This window comes from Chrysemys picta, chromosome 15, assembly GCF_011386835.1.
Source record: "Chrysemys picta bellii isolate R12L10 chromosome 15, ASM1138683v2, whole genome shotgun sequence".
Lineage (NCBI taxonomy): Eukaryota > Metazoa > Chordata > Testudines > Emydidae > Chrysemys > Chrysemys picta.
Window position 1 is genome coordinate 11,781,415 of NC_088805.1, and position 14,299 is coordinate 11,795,713.

The 14,299-nt window shown below is 39.7% G+C and overlaps 1 protein-coding gene across 3 annotated transcripts in view; it reads right to left on the reverse strand.

Annotated features, from left to right (window-relative positions):
• SPPL3 (signal peptide peptidase like 3) overlaps nt 1-14,299 on the reverse strand; it is a 126,176-nt gene that overhangs the window by 32,042 nt on the left and 79,835 nt on the right. For all 3 annotated transcript variants that reach the window (XM_005288668.5, XM_065567861.1, XM_024108724.3), the window contains 2 exons: nt 7,094-7,182; nt 2,409-2,528 (listed from right to left, as the gene is read on the reverse strand). In XM_005288668.5, coding sequence (XP_005288725.2) covers nt 2,409-2,528; nt 7,094-7,182 — 209 coding nt within the window. The remainder of the gene's footprint in view (nt 1-2,408; nt 2,529-7,093; nt 7,183-14,299) is intronic.

Consider the following 14,299-nt stretch of genomic DNA (forward strand, 5'->3'; position numbering starts at 1 on the left):
ATGAAAAGGGATTAACATGCTGCAATAAAATAACATCAAGGAAGGGAACAGTAGCCTACATAAAGTAGAGCTGACAAGAATCAACAATTAAGGGAAAGGGTTTATGACCCAAGTGCCATATAAAGTTACCCAATACTGTAAAAAAAAAGTTTTAACTGATGAGGTCACAGAAGGGTTTTTAAAATCCCCTCTTCACAGAATCAGCTTCAGGGTAGAGGACGACAATTTTTGCTGTGCGTAGTATACTCATGGCTCTGCCAAACGGGAGCAGTAGGAAGCACCTTCTTACTGATATCTTGATCAGCAAACAGTGTTCTGAACTGCAGAAGTAGGGCCAAAAGGCCACTATAAATTTTTTCTGAAGTCAAAGTGTTGACATTTACTTGTATGCAAAAAATCTAAGCTAAAGCAATTTCTGAATTCTTAGAAGATGTAGCCTGCAAAGTTGAGAGGCTTGTTGGCCTGCAATTCATTGATTTTAAAATATATTTGTAATGCCCTAATCAATAAAAATCGGCAAAGGGAAATGTGGAGAATTAGGACTAAGTTAATATTTTGTTATTTATGCATTACACTTAAAGGAAACTATCCCTACGCCAAGGAGTTTACAGTCATGGTTAGATAAAATTTGCCAGGACACAGAAAGCAGGAACAGCTAAAAGGGTGAAAATGTGAAGGGGTGGCACTGCCATAGTACAAAGTCATATGGTTACTTATTTGCTTTTTATTTTATTTACAATGGTTACCAAGTTAAATTTTTATACACATTCATTCAAAATGTACAAAAATCAAAGTCATAGAAATGTAGCGTTGGAAGGGACCTTGAGAGGTCTTGTAGTTCAGCCCCCAGTGCTGAGGCAGGACCAAATATATCTAAACAATCCCTGACAGGTGTTTGTCTACCCTGTTCTTAAAAACCTCCAATGATGGAGATTCCACAACCTTCCTTGGAAGCCTATTTCAGAGTTTAACTATCCTTGTAGTTAGAAAGTTATTCCCAATATCTAACCTAAATCTCCTTCCTGCAGGTTAAGCCCATTACTTCTTGTCCTGCCTTCAGTGGACTTGGAGAACAATTGATCACTGTCCTTTTTATAACAGCTCTTAACATACAACCACCCCCATCCACTAGCCAGCAACCTTGCAAAAAAGGACGTTAGGCTAGTTTGGCATGATTTGTTCTTGACAAATCCATGCTGGCTGGCTATTCCTTATAACCCTATTACCCTCCAAGTGCTTACAAACTGTAATAATTTGTTCCAGTATCTTTCTAGGTATCCAAGTTAAGCTAAACTGTCTATAGTTCGCTGAGTCCTCTTTGTTCCCCTTTTTAAAGATAGGTATTATGTTTGCGGTTCTCCAGTCCTCTGGGACCTCACCCATTCTCCATGAGTTCTCAAAGACAATCCCAAATAAGGCTGCTTCAGCTAGTTCCATAACCACCTTAGGGTGAATTTCATCAGGTCCTGACAACTTGAAATACATCTAACTTAACTAAATACTCTCTTTAACCTGTTATTTACCTATTTTGGCTTGCATTCCTTCCCTCTGTGTTGTTAATATTGTGTTAAGACAATTTACGTTTTAAAGTCAAGAATGAAGCAAAATAGAAACCCCTCAGTCTTCTTGATATCATCCATTATCAACTCTCAGTATCATCTGTTATCAACTCTCCCTCTCCACTAAGTAGAGGACCTACAGTTTCTTTCATCTTTCTTTTGCTACTAATGTATCTATTGAACCTCCTTTTATTGTCTTTTATGTCCCTTGCTTGATGCAACTCATTTTGTGCCTTAGTCTTTCTGATTTTGTCCCAACATGTTTGTGCTTTTCTTTTGACCTCATCCATAGCAACATGTCCATGTTTTCACTTATTGATTTTCAGGTCATTAAAAAGCTCCCTGTGGAGCCAAACTAGCTTCTTAATATTTTTCCTCAGGATAGTTTGCTGCTGTGCCTTTAATATTAAACAAGGATAAACAACAAAAACAACAGGGAAAAGACCAAAAGAACGCTCTGAAATTAAAAGCATTGAGGAAAAAGAAAAGCAGAGTTAAACTGGGGAAGAAAAAGAAAAATATAAAAGTCTGGATTCTGAAGCACTGGATTCTGAAGTTATCCACAGTTACGGGCATTAATTTATAATTTACACTTACATTTTATTTCTAAAAGTTCCTTCCACATCCCCCCAAAAATTGGCCAATTCATCATAAAATGATTTATCAGACTCTTTAAAATAGTGTAAGTATAGAAATACAACCCTTGAGAGTTGTCAGGTCATAACATATTTTTCATATACTTGGATCACATGATCCATAAATGCATTTCAATTCGTAGTGACAAGACTCAGAATGCTTAACATTTCCTGTTTGAGACTGATGAACATGAATAGAAGAGAATGTAGTCACCTGCTGTGCATATCGTAAAGACTACTTGAACTGAATCAAAGAAGAAGAACATGACTAGGAGAGAAACAGACGCTCCAATCGGAAGGAACAGTGCCTGGGTGGAATCAATGGTCTGGATACCTGCAGGAGAAAGAATATAACAGGTTTCATTTATGGGATTTCTCAGCACACATACTAAGATAGAATAGCCTATTTAGATCCTCTCCTAGTCTGTTTTTGTATTCCATCTCCCAGACATATTCAAGGACTGTATAGAGAATTTGGTCATTATACTGCTGACTCAAAAATATGGATTCTGAGATATCCATTTACTTTCAAGGAAATGCATCAGGGCCCAGCTACAGTACTGAATGCAAAGATGCTTCTTCAACTAAGACTTACCACTCTTTCATAGGGACTGGGTAAAGCACAAGAGCAGACTTATCCTGCTCTGTGGAGCCCAGGGAGAGGGATGGGTGGGGAATGGTGGCAGTCTGTGCTCAGGATGTTGTTTGTGACTATCAAGCAATGACAGAAGGTTTAGCATTCATTGTGGTAATGTGATTCCCAATCCCATCTCATGTTTACCATACTATTTACCTTAACCTAGACAAAATCTAGGGGGGAGGGATAGCTCAGTGGTTTGAGCACTGGCCTGCTAAACCCAGGGTTGTGAGTTCAATCCTTGAGGGGGCCACTTGGGGATCTGGGGCAAAATCAGTACTTGGTCCTGCTAGTGAAGGCAGGGGGATGGACTCAATGACCTTTCAAGGTCCCTTCCAGTTCTAGGAGATAGGATATCTCCATTAATTTATTTATTTAAAGGAATGGTGTTATATCAGTGGCTCAAACTTTACTGATGACCCCTTTCACATACCAAACCTCTGAGTGCGACCCCCCCCCCTTATAAATTTTGAACACCATTATAAATGCTGGAGGCGAAGCGGGATTTGGGGTGGAGGTTAACAGCTTGCGACCCCCCCCATGTAATAACCTCGCCACCCCCTCAGGGGTCCCACCCCCCCAGTTTGAGAACCCCTAAGATATTGCATCTGGATGAAATGTGGGCTTCCCCCATGAAGTAAAGGAGAACAAGTGAGGGCTGGAGGCGCAGATCTTGAACCCCAGCATCTTTGGCATAATCCAGTACCCAGGCATGGGTGCTGGGGGTGGCGCATGGATGACCAGTAAAACGGCATCCCAAAGTCCTTAAAATCCTAAAAACTACTACTGCTAACACAAAAACTACTACAAAAAAACAAAATAACTATATACAGAAATAAAACAGTCTTCTTCTGCATTTTAGAGAAGTGTGTCACAAGAGAGGAGAGAACGGAAGAGGTTTCAACTCGGACTACGTGATGGTGAGAAAGAACTGAAGGCGCAGTCGGTCTGCCCTGCCCTTTATTGCCTCGGACAAAACCATGAGGAGGAGCAAGGGCACATGCGTGGACCAACGGACACTACTATTTTAAAAATCTCTGGCTCTGAACACATGCATATAACCCTCATGGAATACAATACAGAACATCACTCAAAGAAGAACTATCTGGGTAAAGAAACAACATTCTTGACGAAAAACTGGTCTTCAATGCAATATTGACAAAACCGAATGTAATGGGTGCACACCCAGTGTAACATCATAGCTGTGTCCCCAAAATGATTACAAATATTGCTACGTGCAGAATCAGGTAGAATTACAGGATTTTAAAGGTGAGGTTTTAAGGCTGATGTACTGTACATCATAGAGCATAAGAACGATTATTTTAATTTTGGAAGTTATGTTTGAATAGATTGCTCATTCAGATATATTGTCAAGTATCAGAGGTGAAGCCGTGTTAGTCTGAATCTGTAAAAAGCAACAGAGGGTCCTGTGGCACCTTTAAGACTAGCAGAAGTATTGGGAGCATAAGCTTTCGTGGGTAAGAACCTCACTTCTTCAGATGCAAGTGTCTTGCATCTGAAGAAGTGAGGTTCTTACCCACGAAAGCTTATGCTCCCAATACTTCTGCTAGTCTTAAAGGTGCCACAGGACCAGATATATTGGTATCACTAGTCAAGATCTCCATGCTTCAAAACACATTAATCTCACATGAAAATTTAAACCAACAACTTAGTTTTCAGTCACCAACATTTCAGTGTCCTTACCAAAAAAAGCATCAGAAGGTAAGACCTATCAATAATAGCCACAGAAGCAATGTCATCCACATTACATAATTGTTTACTGTAAACCCCAAGGATCTGTAATTTCAAAACAGCTGGCATAGTCAAACAGAAAAATTAAAGAACCCAGTTGCTTTGAATCTAGAAGTTACCTTGGATGATATAAAGCGGTATCAGCATTATACTATAAATAGACATTGTGGTGATGTGAGGGGTTGGGACCTATGAATTCCCAAGTTCTAATTGTGGCTCTTATAATTGCCTTGTTCAAGGCAAGCGAGAATATAATTTGTGTGCATTTAAATTTCCCATATTACAATGGTTACATACCATAACCCACCTAAAAGGGTTGTTATAGGAATTAATATTTATAAAGTGCCCTGAAGATGGAAAGCATTGTACAAGCACTAAGAATTTGTAATAATGTGTAGAAAGATGTTGTTGATTTTGTGAAGGCCAAAACTATAACAGGGTTCAAAAAGAGAACTAGATAAGTTCATGGAGGATAGGTCCATCAGTGGTTATTAGCCAGGAAGGGCAGGGATGGTGTCCCCATCCTCTGTTTGCCAGAAGCTGGGAATGGGCAACAGGGGATGGATCACTTGATGATTACCTGTTCTGTTCATTCCCTCTGGGGCACCTGGCATTGGCCACTACCAGAAGACAGGATACTGGGCTAGATGGACCTTTGGTCTGACCCAGTATGGCCATTCTTATGTTATGACATAGAAGTTTCAAGGCATCTGAAACAGCCTTCTCAGTGCTTGCTATCAACTCAGTGCTCCAATCAACTGTAATCTATTAGGAAAGGCGTCAGGCAGCTTCTGAGAGACAGTTTTTCTGTCCTCAAACGCCTAGATATTAAGAGCTCTGCAGGGTACACTTCTTCCTTGGAGCTGTAATGGATTAGGATGAAATGTAGGCAAGGCCATATCATGATTCACATAAAATACAATATGTTTAAGGCCTAAACTTAGGCAGACAGCTGACCATTATTCTGTGAGAAAAACACATGGCTCCAAGCAAGACAGACAAAGAAGCTCCCTATTCTTCTCTTGTGGCAGAATAAAGCACTATGAAGAAAAAAGTGTCTTTGATGCTCTCCTGATTATCAATGGATTAAACTAATTTGGAATATGGCATTCTTATTTCAAAATAAGAGTATATATACACATAATGAATTCATCAGGAATAGTTATTCCAGAATGACTCCCCATATAGATAGGCTCTTTAAATATTTGTTCTACTTCTTTATCTGTTACTAGGAGTCATTATCAAGACTGAAAGTACATGTAGGCTCTTCAGGTATAGAAAGAAAACGGGCAACAAGGATGAGACTATATTAAAAAAACAGAACAAATGTCTGAGAGCATGCACAGCTAGTATCACTCAGTAAAACCCTTTGTCTCAGATGCTACATTGATGGGGAACATACAAATACATGAATAAATGTGAAGTAAGTTCCTCCAAACTGAACTGCTTAACAGCAGACAAGGGTGCCACCCTGAAAGTAATAACATCTTTTAAAATCAGAGCTATATATACCACAGACCATGACTAAATTGCTGTGTCAGAACAGTTAATTTACCCATCTCCCTTAAAATGTGACTATCTGGCCTATGTAGGGTATTGTAAATTATTTTTTGGAAACCTACTGGCTCAAAATTTTACATTCTGTAAAGAGCTGAGAAGGGACTCAAAGTCAGCCTCTTTTGAGCTCCAGGGAGCAATAATAAAGCCAAGGGGTTCAGCGCCTCTTGCTTGGGCCCATCCCATTTTATCAGAGCAACTTACTTGCATCCTAAATATCACCCAAAGCCCATGTAAAGTTAGATTCTTATTCACTTGCCCCCTTTTTGCTTTAAGAATTAACCCCATATTTTAAAGGGAACATGGTAGCACTGCACATTAACTCTCAACCTCTAACAATTTAAGTAAAGACACTCAGGTTGGAATACAGAATCACACAACATAGCGTTACTGCTTTGCCAAACAAGACCAGATTTTAAAACGTGGACTGGGATTCAAGAGATCTGGGCTGTAGTCTCAGTTCTATCAGTCTTCCTGTGTGTCTTTGGACAAGTTATTTGACCTCTGTGTAAAACTGAATAATATTTCCCCATGTCTTAAGTAAATTTGAGGGTAAATTCATCAGTGCTTCTGACATACTCAGGTACTTTATAGTGATGAACACCACAGAAAAGCATGTAATTTAATTACAATCTATTTTTAATACTAACTGTTTAAAAGAACTAAGAAGAGAAGTCTTCCACCTCTATCACAACTGTGAAGCATGCAATAGTGTACATATGAATGTTTTGAATTCTTAGTGTCTATGGGCATATTTGATAACAGCACCATGGGGCTCCCAGTTCATAAGTCTGCACGTCAGATTGGCCTACACAGAATGTTTTCACTACATCATAAGAATTCAAGCAGCACAGGGCAAGAACATAAAACATGATAAATTCCTGAATGCAGCATACTAGCTTGGCCAATGGGAAGACAGGAAGGACTAACATGAGCAGTTGGAGACTACTTACTGTTATTGGTGCTATTGCCATTGAAAGACCCAGGTGAGCTGTTGCTATCTTTCTCTTTGTCTTGATTCTCAAAGTCCATGTTAAGAGACCTGCAAGAAACAAAGCAAATTCTTAATACTCAAGTTTCAAACTCCCATTGAGGTTCATTGTTTGTTTTATAGTTATTTCACAGATAATCAATAGGATACGTAATACCAGGGTACAAATCTATAGTAATGACAGAGTAGCTCGCACGGTTGGAATGGCATTATATGCAAAAGAAAGCATAGAGTCAAATATAGTAAAAAATCTTAAATTAATCAAATACTACAACAATCTCTATTGATAGAAATGCCATGCTTGAATAATAAGAGTATAGCAGTAGGAATAGGCAACCGACCACCGAACCAAGGTGACGGTGATAGATAAATACTCAGGGAGATTAGAGAGGATGCAGAGGGGGGAAAAAAAAAAAAAAAGGCAGAAAACCCAATAATAATGGAGGATTTTAAGTATCCCAATATTGACTGGGAACATGTCACCTCATGACAAGATGCAGAGATAAAATTTCTAGACACCATTAATGACTGCTTCTTGGAGCAGCTAGTCCTGGACCCCACAAGAGGAGAGGCAATTCTTGATTTAGCCCTAAGGGGCTGACAGGATTTGGTCCAAGAGGTGAATATAGCTGAACAACTCACTAATAGCGACCATAATGTAATAAATTTTAACATCCGTGTATGGGGGAAAATACCAAAGAAATCCTTAACTTCAAAAAGGGAACTACACAAAAAATGAGGCGGCTAGTCAAATTGAAGTTAAAAGGAACAGTCACAAGAGTGAAATGCCTGCAAGCTGAATTGAAACTTTTTAAACACACCATAATAGAGGCTCAGACTATATGTATAACCCAATAAGTAAAAAAAGTAATAGGACTAAAAAATGCCATGATGGCTAAACAGAGTGAAAGAGGCAGTTAGAGACAAAAAGACATCCTTTAAAAATTGGAAGTCAAATCCTACTGACGAAAGTAGAAAGGAGCATAAACTTTGGCAAGTCAAGTGTAAAAGTATGATTAGGTAAGCCAAAAAATAATTTGTAAAACAACTAGCAAAAGACAAAAACTAACAGCAAAAATTTTAAGCACATCAGAAGCAGGAAGCCTTCCAAACAATCAATCAGTGGGGCCACTGGATGATTGAGGTGTTAAAGGAGCACTCATTAAGACAAGGTGGCTGTGGAGAAGCTAAATTAATTCTTGCATCACTCTTCACTGCAGAGTATGTGAGGGAGACTCCCACACCTGAGCCACTCTTTTTAGGTGACAAATCTGAACAACTGTCCCAGACTGAGCTGTCAATAGAGGATGTTTTGGAACAAACTGATAAATTAAACAGTAATAAGTCATCGGGACCAGACGGTATTCACCCAAGAGTTCTGAAGGAACTCATATGAAACTGCAGAACTACTAACTGTGATATATAACCTATCGGTTAAATCAGCACTGTACCAGATGACTGGAGCTAATGTAATGCCAATTTTTTAAAAAGGCTCCTGACTATTACAGGCCAGTAAGCCTAACTTCAGAATCAGTCAAATTGGTTGAAACTGTAGTAAAAAATAGAATTCAGGCACACAGATGAACAAAATATGCTGGGGAAGAGTCAACATAGCTTTTATAAAGGGAAATCAGGCATCACCAGTCTATTAGAATTCTATGAGGGGTTCAACAAACATATGGACAAGGGTGATCCAGTGGATACAATGTACCTGGACTTTCAGAAAGACCTTGACAAGGTCCCTCATCAAAGGCTCTTAAGCAAAGTAAGGAGTCATGGGATAAGCAACTGGATCTGTAACTCGTTGAAAGACAGGAAACACAGGAGAGGAATAAATGGTCAGTTTTCACAGTGGAGAGAGGTAAATAACAGGGTTCCCCAATGATCTGTACTGTATCGCGGCCTGTGCTGTTCAACATACTCATAAATCAGGTGGAAAAAGAGGTAAACAGTGAGGTGGCAAAGTCTGCGGACAATACAAAATTACTCAAGACAGTTAAGTCCAAAGCTGACTGAAGAGCTACAAAGGGACCTCACACCAAAATGGCAGATGAAATTTAATGTTGATAAATGCAAAGTAATGTACATTGGAAAACAATCCCAACTATACATATAAAATGATGGGGTCTAAATTAGCTGTTACCACTCAAGAAAGAGCTCTTGGCGTCATTGTGGATAGTTCTCTAAAAACATCTGTCAATGTGCAGTAGCAGTCAAAAAATAAAAGCTAATAATGTTAGGAACCAGTTGGAAAGGGAAGGTGAGAAAATATCATAATGCCACTATAAAAACAAATAAGATGCCCACACCATGAATACAGTGTGCCGTTGTGGTCGCCCCACCTCTAAAAGATATATTAGAATTGGAAAAGGTATAGAGAATGGAAGACAAAAATTATGAGGAATATGGAACAGCTTCCATATGAGGATTAATTAAAATAAGACTGGGACCATTCAGGTTGGAAAAGAGATGACTAAGAGGGGATATGATAGAGCAGTGGTTTTCAAACTTCAGGTCATGACCCAGAACTGGGTTGCGGAATGGGCCGCCAAGGTCCCTCGCTCAGCACTGAGGGCCCCTGGCGGCCGGCCAGTAAAAACTAGTAGTCCCTACCTGATCTACACCACATTGCACCCCGGAAGCAGGCAGCAGCAGGTCTGGCTCCTAAGCAGGGGGGCCATGGGGCTCCACGTGCTGACCCAACCCCACGCACTGGCGCCGCACTCTCATTGGCCCGGGGGGGAAGGTGGTGCCTATGGGCGCGCCTCCGCCTAGGAACCAGACCTGCTGCTGGCTGCTTCCGGAGCGCAGCGCAGTCCGCAGTGCCAGGACAGGCAGGAAGCCTGCCTCTGCACCCTAGCTGCGCCGCTGACGGGGAGCCACCGGAGGTAAGTCTGCACCCCAATCCCCTGCCCCAGCCCTGAGCCCCACCACAAACCCAGAGCCCCCTCCTGCACCCCAAGCCTCTCATCCCCAGCCCCACCCCAGAGCCTGCACCCCCGGCTCAGAGCTTTGCCCCCCCGTCCTGCATCCCAACCCCCTGCCCTAGCCCAGAGCCCCCTCCCACACCCCAAACCCCTCATCCCCTGCTACACTGGGTCAAGGGCATCAACAATTTTCTTCAACTGGGTCGCCAGAAAAAAGTTTGAAAACCACTGTGATAGAGGTCTATAAAATCATGAATGGTGTGGAGAAAGTAAGTGTTTTTTATCCTTTCACATAAAACAAGACCAAGGGGTTAGCAAATGAAATTAATAGGCAGAAAGTTTTAAACTAACATAAGGAAGTACTTCTTTAAACAACACACAAATCAACCGGTGGAACGCATTGCCAGGGGATGTTGTGAAGGCCAGAAGTATAACTGGGTTAAAAAAAGATCTAGATAAGTTGATGAAGGATAGGTGCATCAATGGCCATTAGCCAAGATGGTCCGGACACAACCCATATTCTAGGTGTCTCTAAACCTCTGACTGCCAGAGGTTGGGACTGAAAAAATCGGATGGATCATTCAAACTGCCCTGTTCTGTTCATTCCTTCTGACACCTCTTGCACCAGCCAGTGGACCATTGGTCTCATTCAGTATGGCCATTCTTAAGTCCTTATTTTATTATATAGTTATAAACCCTGATGCAATCTTAACTATGATCGTGTTACTGCTCCATCATAACATACACATCATTTTAGTATTAGCTATGACTATGAGCCACATGCTAGACATACTAATGTACACATCACTCTCATTGACTATGGATGTGCCATCTTAACCTAAGACTGGTCTCCAGTCTATCCTCCTTTGACGAGAGAGCAATAACATCCTCCCTATCACAAAAAAATCAATGTTGGTTTTCTGACTGAGGCACAAGACTGAGTGGCCTGATGCCCCAGTTCTATTCCTGGCTCTGCTACAGACTCCCTGTATGACCTGGGAGAAAAAAAATAATAATCACTTAATCTCTGGTGCCTCAATTTCATATACAAGACGGGATAATACTTATTTGCTTCAGAGTCTGAGAGGCTAAATGAATCAATATTAGGTATTATACTTCCATATATACAAAGACCTGTATGACTGAAATCCCATCTTCTTCCTGTATCATTAATCATTCATGACATTAAAAATTTTACATCTATCAAATCCTTTAGCATCCAAAATTATTGGGCTCCCTGTCGATTATTTCTTAAATCCTGTATACCTTTCAGTTAAGCTAATTATACTGTGTTGTTGAAACCATTTTGGAAATAGTTTTAAATGTCTATAGCCCCAAGTGAGTCACCAAAGCACACACTGTCTAACATGCAGCCAGCCAGTTAAGTTCCTGTCTGAACTGGCAAGGCATCCAAGGTTTAAAATTTCAGTTGTGATACCTATCAGACATTTATCTACTTTACACGGAAGTGTACAAAGTGATCGGAATATGAGGAAAGAGCTGAAGTTCTTTGGGATACCATAGCACTATTTCCACACAGTTTTTGTTTATTTGTTTTCCTTTAATTGTAACCTTAACTTTTGAGTTTTACTTACATTTCCTACCCCCACAATATTGTTATGCATTTCCAACTTTAATGTTGGTTTACAAATAATTTTCTTGGAAATATATTCGGTTTTGCTTGCTTACAGAAAGTTTCTACATAGCCTATAACTTAATTGGCTACATGATTTTATTTAGATGTATATATAACAAACATGAATGCAGGGAAATTTTTAAACAATTACCACAAATTAATACTATTCAGTTTCACTCACAGGACCTGATGTGTCTTCAAGGATCCAGGTCAGCTGTAACCCACATAAATATTTGTCATTGTTATGGTTGCTCTTTTTATAAAAAAATGTAGTTACTCTGTTGCCTTAGCTGAGATCAACTTACATTTACCAATTTTGGGCCAAATTCCTTGAAAAAGTGGATCTTCGATTAAGGACCTATTGGGGTCAGCAATAAACCCTACAAGAAAATCCAATCTAGTTCCACATAGAAGTAACACTAATTAAATCTGCAATGACTTCCTCCTATTTTGATATACTGTGTTAATCACTATTTAGTTGCTGACTTATTTTATTCAAAAAGCCATTATTGTGAGAACCACAAAAAGCATTGTGAGAGTTCTAGATTGGTTCTGCAGCAACACTATCCAACAAATACAAAAGCATTTACACAGAGCTTTATTTTTCCAACAGTATAAGCATTAAATTAACATTATCTAACAAATACAAAGCATTTAAACAGAGCTTTATTTTTCCAACAGTATAAGCATTAAACTATTCTCCAAGTTGAGCTGTCATCAGTGATCCTGGTGCACAAACAACGAATTTTATTACTTCAGCTCCATTAGAAACAAAGGATTAATTTCAATATTTCCCAAACAGATCAGGGCAAACACACCCTGTTAATTTTTTGTACAACTCTGCAGGTATTAAACACTAACATTTAGTACACACCAATATCTACCTATTGTACTATACAAATATGCAATTTTTAAACAATTCCTTAGCGTTGCAGGAAATTGTGCATTTTCAAACTTTGCACATGTACCAGCTGTTCCTCAGTGAGATCTAGATAAATGTGAAGTCTGAAGTTAACCACATAGAAAAAAAGGCTTTTCGAGTTTTAAAAATATTTTATTTCTTCTGCTTTGATTACTCAAGAGCACTGAACAGATTTTGTTAAACTCACCTTTAGGCTCAAGCAAAGCATGGAAAAGTTTAACTTCAATTCTATATTCCTGTAAGCCTTATGAATTTAACAGCTAGCTAGTTAACAAAAATACAATATGTATCTGACGGGTTGGATCACAGAAACCCCCCTGGGAGCTGCCACCGGATGTGCAAAAGACTACCTCTGCTCCTGTTTTCCCTGCCAGCTCAAGACTCCAGCACCCTGTCTTGCTGAGCCAGACACTCCCGTCTGGCTCCAACACAGACCCAGGGTCTGAATCACTTGCCTCAAAGCTGCAAGTTTACCTGAAAACAGCTCACAGAAGTGTGCTTGTCTTTAGCACTCAGATGCCCAACTTCCAATGGGGTCTAAATCCAAATAAATCCATTTTACCCTGCATAAAGCTTATGCAGAGTAAACTCAAATTGTTCACCCTCTAACACTGACAGAGATATGCACAGTTGTTTGCTCCCTCAGATATTAATACATACTCTGAGTAAATTACTAAATAAAAAGTGATTTTATTAAATACAGACAGTAGGATTTGAAAGTAGCAGCCGTGTTAGTCTGTATCCGCAAAAAGAACAGGAGTACTTGTGGCACCTTAGAGACTAACAGATTTATTAGAGCATAAGCTTTCGTGGACTACAGCCCACTTCTTCGGAGCTTATGCTCTAATAAATCTGTTAGTCTCTAAGGTGCCACAAGTACTCCTGCTCTTTTTAGTAGGATTTAAGTGGTTCAAAGTAGTAACAGACAGAACAAAGTAAGTCACCAAGCAAAATAAAATAAAATGCGCAAATCTATGTCTAATCAAACTAAATACAGATAATCTCACCCTCAGAGATGTTTCAGTAAGTTTTTCTCAGACTGGACACCTTCCAGGCCTGGGCACAATTCTTTCCCCTGGTACAGCTCTTGTTGCAGCTCAGGTTGATAGCTAGGGGATTCTTCATGATGGCTCCTCTCTCCACTTTGTTCTCTTCCACCCCTTTATATATCTTTTGCATAAGGCGGGAACCCTTTGTCCCTCTGGGTTTCCACCCCCCTCACTGGAAAAGCACCAGGTTAAAGATGGATTCCAGTTCAGGTGACATGATCACATGTCACTGCAAGACTTCATTACTCACTTGCCAGCACACACATATACAGGAAGACTCACAGGTAAACCCATCCATCTGCAGACAATGGGAGTCATCAAGATTCCAAACCATCATTAATGGCCCACACTTTACATAATTACAATAGGCCCTCAGAGTTATATTTTATATTTCTCGTTTTAGATACAAGAGTGGTACATTTATACAAATCGGATGATCACACTCAGTAGATTATATGCTTTGTAATGATACCTTACAAGAGACCTTTTGCATGAAGCATATCCCAGTTACGTTATATTCACTTTTTACCATATTTTTCTAAAACTATGCCAGTTACATTATATTCACTTCTTATCGTGTTTTTATAAAACCATATAGACGGCACAATGTCACAGTATCATAGGGGTAAGTTAA